Source organism: Mastomys coucha, chromosome X (genome assembly GCF_008632895.1).
Source record: "Mastomys coucha isolate ucsf_1 chromosome X, UCSF_Mcou_1, whole genome shotgun sequence".
NCBI lineage: Eukaryota > Metazoa > Chordata > Mammalia > Rodentia > Muridae > Mastomys > Mastomys coucha.
This window is the reverse complement of record NC_045030.1, coordinates 132813811-132822115: the sequence shown is the minus strand read 5'-3', so window position 1 is coordinate 132822115 and position 8305 is coordinate 132813811. Positions and strand designations below refer to the sequence as shown.

At 38.1% G+C, this 8305-nt stretch overlaps 1 protein-coding gene across 2 annotated transcripts in view; it reads right to left on the bottom strand.

The window, feature by feature from the left end:
• The window catches only part of Rnf128 (ring finger protein 128), a 115239-nt gene that overhangs the window by 12332 nt on the left and 94602 nt on the right, over positions 1 to 8305 (bottom strand). For both annotated transcript variants that reach the window (XM_031368613.1, XM_031368623.1), the window contains one exon: positions 3883 to 3954. In XM_031368613.1, the coding sequence (XP_031224473.1) occupies positions 3883 to 3954 (72 nt within the window). The remainder of the gene's footprint in view (positions 1 to 3882; positions 3955 to 8305) is intronic.

The window sequence follows — 8305 nt, the reverse complement described above, 5'->3', positions numbered from 1 at the left end:
TGTTCCTCAACAGAGGAATGGATACAGAAAATGTAGTACATTTATACAAAGGAGTACTACTCAACTATTAAAAACATGAATTTATGAAATTCTTAGGGAAATGGATGGATCTGGAGAATATCATCCTGAGTAAGGTAACCCAATCACAAAAGAACACACATGATATGCACTCACTGATAAGTGAATATTAGTTGTTATTTTTATTTTATGTGTTTGAGTGCACGAATGTATGTGTGCATTTCATATGCATGCAGTACCCAGAGAGGCCAGAAGAGGGCATTAGATCATCTGGGACTGGAGGTACAGATGATGTGAGCCACCCTGTGGGTGCAGGGGATTGAATAGGTCCTGTGGAAGAGCAGCCAGTACTCTTAACCACTGAGTCATCTCTGTGTTCCCTCACTGTAGAATTTTAAATTTGTTTTGTTGTTGATATAGCCTCCCATATGCTCTACCATCTCCCTGACCCTCTCTTGTACCACGATACTCCCCCATAACCTTTTGCTTTCATATCACATGTTTGCATCTATATGTTTATTTGGTGATTCCTGTTGTTATGGGGTCAAAGTTCCTTCTATTCTAACTGAAGTCGTTTAATAAATGTGTGGTTTGAAAATATTTTCTCGGCCGGGCAGTGGTGACGCACGCCTTTTAATCCCAGCACTTGGGAGGCAGAGGCAGGTGGATCTCTGAGTTCCAGGTCAGCCTGAACTACAGACTGAGTTCCAGAACAGCCAGGGCTACACAGGGAAACCCTGTCTCGAAAAAAAAAAAAACCAAAACAATAAAAAAATAAAAATATAAAAAAATTTTCTCCAAGACTGTTCCTTGCGTTTTCATTCTGTCAATATTGTCTTTCAAATGACAGAAAATACATTCCTTTTGTTTTGCTTATTTGTTTGGTTGATAGAGGGTCTCACTCTGTGGCCCTGGCTGTCTGGGAATTTGCTGTGTAGAGCAGCTTGGCCTCACATTTAGAGACACCTATGCCTCCCATGTTCTGGGGTTAAGGGATGCGCTCTAATATGGCCAGCAAAAATGGAAAATATTTTTATTTTTATTTTATTTTTACTTTATATGTATGTAAGTTTTAACTTCTTGTATGTCTGTGCATCATGTGCATGTCTGGTGCCAGGAGAGAGCATCAGATTTCCTGGAACTGGAACTACAGATGGTTGTGAGCCACCCATAAGTATTAGGGATTGAATGTAGGGGCTTCTAAAAGAGTAGTAACTGATGCCTTTGATCCATCTTACCAGCTCCTTTAAACTTTGACAGTGAAATTCCATATTTTCTATGTGGATTTATTTTTGAGGTCCTATATCAAACCTATTAATATAAAATATTAGTGTATCCCATACAATGAATTATTTTTCCCCAAAGACTTTATCAGCTGTATATTTAGGCCTATAATCTTTTTATTTAATTTTTACACTGTATGGAAAATGGTAGTATTTTTATAATTGATACTGTGCTGTCTAGTTTTATATCAACTTGACATAAGCATCATTTTGGAAGAAGGAATCTCACTTGAGAAAACGTTCCCACCAGATTGGCTGATAATGTACTTTCCTGATTGTTGGTTTATAGAGGGAGGGCGTAGCTCACTGTGGATGGTGTCACCCTGGGCTGGTAGTCATGGGTGTTATAAGAGAACATGTTAAGCAAGCCAGTAAGCCCCTCCATGAGTTTCTGCCTCCAGGTTTCTGCCTTGTCTTCCTTCAGTGCTGGACTGTGCTATAGAACTGTAAAGTGAAATAAACTCTTTCCTCCCCAAAATGCTTTTGGTCATAGTATTTTAATCAGTGCATTATGTTCTGGTTTCATTATTCATAAAAAAGAAACTGGTTAGGCATCCATTGGTCCATTTCTGGATTCTATTCTGTACATTCATTTATTGGTCTAGCACTTCTACATTCCCACAGACACAGCCCTTAAAATCAAAATTGGAAGGGGTGTGAATTATTGTTTGAAGTTGTTCCTTTCTTTTTACCCCACCCCCATATTCAGACAAGGTCTTTTAATGTAGTCCAGGCTAAACTTGAACTTGAAGCCTTCTACGTCAGCTTGCTAGTTGCTGGAACTGAAGGCATGTACCAGCACTGTCCAACAGTCTAGAAATGCAGTCATGTGAGAATTCTTAGTGCTTGTGAGAACATTCCAAGAAAACAAGAGTCTTGTGACTTCAGTTTCTTCAAAACATAGAATTGTTCTTGGAATGTAGTTTCATGCTCCTCCCAGGTGTCGTAGATAGGACTGAGTTTGCTTTAGAGTCATTATTCCTTACTGTTGCTGTTATTATTCAATTAAATGTTCATATGCCTTTATGGAAAATGTGTTTGGCATGTGTGGCTTATCCTTGTAATTGTTTACTGCTTAAACTCATGAGACCTTTACTCATCTGGCCATTCTTAACCCTCAGAATACATATTTTTTTTTTTTTTTTTTTGGTTCTCTGAAGTCTCTTGCATGAGACTTTAGTCAAGCTTATTTATCAGACTCCATTCTTCCAGGTTCCACCACCTCTAGAGAAGTGATACAGGACATTCAAGATCTAAGCTCTTATCCAAAATTAGTTTGATTATGCTGATACTTGAACTTCTCCAATATTTTCTTGTGAAAATTTTTGTTGAAACTGTATCTAACCCATAGGTTAGTTTAAGATGAACTGACACCTTAATAGTAAACTTTTTGATCCAAACATAATACATAGCTCCATTTCTTTAGATTTTTCTTTTTTTTTTTTTAAAAAAAATCATTAACCATTTTATTTGTTTACATTTCAAATGTTATCCCCTTTCCTGGTTTCCCTTCCACAAACCCCCACCGCAGCCCCTCCCCCTGCTTCTATGAGGGTGCTCCCCCACCCGCCTACCCACTCCCACCTCATTCCCAACACTGGGGCATCAAGCCTTCACAGGACCAAGGGCCTCTCCTCCCATTGATGTCCAACAAGGCCATCCTCTGCTGTACATATGCAGCTGGAGCCATGAGTCCCTCCATGTGTACTCTTTGGCTGGTTGAATTTTCTTTGCTTTTTTTTCTCCATACTTACAATTGAATTCAAAGCCTCAAGGATGCAAAGCCAAAGCTCCAGCACTGAGCTATGATGGCCAGCTCCTATCATTTCTTTCATTGGTGTTGTGCAAAATTTAACATGTAAATCTTGTATATATTTTGAATATTTATAGCCAAGCGCCTCATGCTTCTGGTGGTGTTAGAAATGGTAAGTCTTTATTTCACTGAGTCATGCCAATATTTTTGCTGATGTCTTTTCTCATCAGTGTCCCAAATGAACTTTCACACAAAGTTGTCCTGAAGCACTATATTAATTTTCTATCATTGCCATCACAAATTACGATCCCTTACAAGCTTACAGTAATAGAATGGCTTATTACCTTTTATGGAGGTCAAGAAGGAACTGAGGGGTTAGCAGTTCTTACTGTGGGCTTCAGGGAACATACCTGTAATTACTTTTCCTAGCTTTGAAAGAAACTTGACATTCCCTGTTTCATGGCCTTTTCTTTGAACCACTCTGCCTTTTTTATTTCATATCAATGCTGTGAATGGTGGTCAAGCCCCCTCCTTCCTCTAGCTTATATGGATTCTGATTATATTTAGGACTTGTCTAAATAACCCTAGATGATCTCATTCTCAAACTTTCCATTGCTGCAATTTTGTTCTGCCAGATAATAATATTCACAGGTGCCGGTGATTAGTATGTAAGGTACAGTTGGGGGCCATTGTACAGTCTAATTGCAGTACTGAATAGAATTTTAATACTCAATGAGGTATATAAATGGCAATGAAAAGACATTTGGACAATTGGCATTTAGTGTGAACAATGGTTTGGTAGTAGTGCTTTAAAAGTATTAAGAGTACCTTGTCTCCTTGTTTCAAGGTGCGCAGCTGAAGCCGTCCAATAGCTTTTTTAGCATCTGCCTTTAACTGTCTCTGTAATAAAAAAAAAAACCCAGATATTAGAAGACATCGTTTTAAAATAGTTATGATTTGAAAGAGTGATTTACATATCTAAGAGTAAAAGTTACTACCTAAATCACAATCTAGAGATTAGTCTGTGGCTGGGGAGATGGCTGTTGGTGAGGTACTTGTTATGCAAGCATGAAGGATCTGAGTCTGATGCCTAGAGCTTCTGGAAATGCAAGGCGTCATAATGTGTGACTCTAATCCTGGCATTGAGGAGGTGGAGACAGGACGATTCCTGAGCTTTGGTAGTCAGTCAGTCTAGCTGATTCAGTGAGCTCCAGGTTCACTGAAGACTGCATCAGAGAGGAAAGTGGAGAGCAACTGAGGAAGACACATCTTTGACCATTGGCATCCATATGTGTGCAGACATGACATGTATGTGTGCCTGTACACAAAGATTTCTAATTTAAAAGTTTTTATATAATATATTTTGATCATATTCTTTGCTTTCCCCCAACTCCTCTCATATCCCCCCACCTCCTTACCCCAATTTCATGTTCTCTCTCGATCCCTCCCTCCCTCCTCAAAAGAAAACAAAAACAACACAAAAAGTCAGAACAATAAAATAATGTTAGTAAGGCAGAATATATATATATATATATATATATATATATATATATATATATATATATATATATATATTATACAAACCAAACCAAACAAAAAGAACATGGAGTCTGTTTTGTTTTAGCTATGTACTCCTAGATATAAGGCCTGCCCTTATGTGTGGTTAACATACCCAGCGACACTCTGTTGGAGGAAACTGAATTTATCTTTCTTAGCAGGTAGCAACAACCAATAGCTTCTTGGCACACACACACACACACACACACACACACACACACACACACACACACAAATTAATTAACCATAATACATACCTCCTTTATCTGATATCAAGCATGATCTCCAAATTACTGAAACTGTTTTCTTTCTTCATTTTTTTAAATGAATTCACTTTATCCTGATTACTGTCCCCTCTAACATTCCCCCCATCCCACAGTCCCCCACTCCCCTTCTCCTCTGAGAGGGTACAGGGCCCCTGGATATCCCCTTACCCTGGTACATCAAGTCTCTGACGGGGTAGGCACTACTCCCACTGAGGAGCAGATTCTACAAACAGGTAACAGCTTTCAGGACCCACATGAAGTCTGAGCCACACATCAGCTACATATGTACGGGAAACATTTTCTTATAATTCACTGTGTCAATTTTATGCTGCCTATATATTCACAGCTATGTGGGACCATCCACTAGATCAGTGGTTTTCAACCTTCCTAATGCTATGACCCTCTAATAACAGTTTCTCATGCTGTGGTGACCCCTCCCCCAACCATAACATTATTTCGTTGCGACTTCATAACTGTAATTTTCCTACATTTATGAACCCTGACATAAATAAATATCTGATCTGCATCCCTCCCTGGGGTTGCTAACCACAGGTTGAGAACCACTGCACTAGAGTGCAGTATGTTTACCAGGTTGGTAAACCCTTAAAGAAATCTGACATTTCATTCCAAATACCCATCAACTGTTAATGGTTCCACTAGGGGTGGAGTTTTCCAGCCCTTCTTCCTTCTCCTCCATGCAGGCATGCTGACTCTTTTGCAGGTAATCAGTTGCTGTGAGCTCTAGTGCAGTGGTCCAATTACGTCCAGAAGATACTGCTTTGCCCCAGGCCTCTGCAACATCTGGCCTTTACATTTTTTTTTTGTTCTCCTTCTTCTACGATATACTCCCTGTCCCTTAGGGTTAGGCCCTGTGATCCAGATGTCCCATTTATGTCTGAGTATACCAGATACACTTTGTTCTCTGTACTTTGACAAGTTGTGAGTTTCAGTGGTAACTCCTGTCCACTGCACAAAGACACTCCTTTGATGAGGACTGAAAATAGCACTGATAAATGGGTACAGACTTATGAATTTAGAAGACAGTTTGATACTATGTCAATTTAGCAAAATACTCGTAATGGCTTCACCCTCTGGGTTCTTGGCCAGATTTATAGTACCAGACATTAGTTTCTCATGTAGAGTGGACCTTCAATCCCCAAATTACTGAAACTTACTGTGTTTCACTACTTTTAAAAACAGCATCCCTGGGACCATAATGGCAAAAACAGTATGCTTCTCTTCCAAATGGATTCAGACGCTATGAATTTTTGAAGCAATTTTCCTATTTTCAAGCTCAAAGGACTTTAAAGTATACCTTCTCCAATTTCTTTTCTGAAATGGGTCTTGTTCGAACAAAAGTGCACAGGATTTGAATTTAAATGGACCTAGATTTTTAAAAAAATCTGATTGTATTATTGACTAAAGAATAACACTAACAAGTCACTGAAGTATTGAGCTTATTCTTTTCTATAAAATGAGGAAAATAACCCTTACATATTTAATATTAGAAAAACCTGCTGCTTATAACCAATTTTGTCTAGGAAGGAAGATGGATTCCAAATTGTCTCACTGAGCACATATCTAAGATGAGTCTGGATATTTAACGTCAAAGCAAAACTCATATAGGGAGTAGAACAAAGACTGAAATATTCTGCATAATTGAGTCACATAATTGAGTCATATTACGAAGCAGATGACCAGACAAGTTAAGAAAAGATTACAAAGAATGGAATCATTGGCAGACTGTCTTGCTTTTATGCAGTTGGAATTGGCTACAGGAAAAACAAAAACAAAAACAAAAACAAAAAACCAAGATATTTGGTCTTAATTTGGTGTAATGTAGCAAAGAAATCTTTTCTTTTTGTCAGAAATAAACATCTATATTTTGTTTAAGCATGTCTCAGGTGAATATATACTGAATGTGTACACTGAAGTCGAGGTAGCTTACACATCAAGGTAGATGTGGTATGGACTGAAGTTCACTGCAGCAAGACAGATGATAAGCAATCATATTCTGAGTTACACTAATATTTTGAGTTGCAAAATGAGTAACCTTAGCAGAACTTCATCAAACAATGGGTGTTGAGAACCAGAGTTGATTATGAGAAAGAAAGAGCTTTCCTGCCCCCTCACTGCTATGCAGGGTCTTTTCCCTCGCAAGGTTTCCAGGTCACACATAGTTTCATGGAAATTACACATAATGCAAATAAAATACCTAACATAGTGCCTGACATATCATAGATACTAAAACATTTAGTAAATGGAAATATAAACTAGAGCTTGTAAATGAATACCACTGGATATAGGTAAAATGCTTGTGAATATTCTAGACAATGATATTTTGAAAGAAGATAATCCATAGTAGGGCTATGTAAAGAATGCCCGCAATGCCTAGAGATGTATCCTATATATCATTTTTGAAAGATAATCGACTGAAAGCTAACAAAATTACTAGCCAAACTCCTTTTCTTCTACCACGGGAAGAGCAAAAACCTGGCTCAGATTGCTCCTTAATAGAAATAACTAACGCTGCTGCAAATGAAAGCCCAAGTAAAGGCTGGGATAATAAGAAAGCTTGATCTTTATATTCCTAGAGTCTAGTTCAATCAAACCATCTATAACTCAGCTGTTTTCTGATAGTTCTCCAGTTTCTTGAGCCTATATGCTGTTAAGGTGTATTCTTTTCACAGGGTGAACAACTAGGACCCACAGGCCTGGCTGTGGCTCAGATTTCTAAGCCTCAGTACTTTCTTATCACCTAGATCAGGAGCTACTATGACATTGAGAAAAAAATGCAATATAAAGGGAAACAGAACCAATGACAGGAAGGCATATAAGATACCCAGAAATATATCTTTGTTACCTGTCTTTAAAGCATTTCTCACTGAGGTTTAAGCATCAAGTTCTACAGCCAAGTGGAGAAATGTGTTTATTAGGAAGTGTTATTTATCTAGCATGTTTATTTGATTAAATATATATGCACACTGAGATGAGGGGGTGGTTATCTGGCTGCAACATCTGTCACTCTACTCATCATCAAGGTTGACTCAGCTAATCTGGATGGCTAGGTTGGTGTCCCCTTTCAACCTTACCACTCACCCAAAAGCTTCATGCTTCGTTGAAGAGGACAACCTTCCCCTATAGAAGAGGAATATTCTTTTATCAAGGGTATATGAATAACTGTACTCCCTGATAGAACCTTCAAACAAGCTCTCCAGCCTGCATTTTCTGATTTTTCATTCCTAAATGTTCAATTCAATATATTATCAATCCCTGCATCTCTAAGGATAATGTTTATATGTTTACTAGTAATAAATGCCACGCGATTTTCCTTCGTTGCAGATATGAATGTAATACAAATTAATTTGAGGTTTGGGCTCAAAGGCAAATATGACATATATGCCATATATAAATTTATTTCCAAGAAA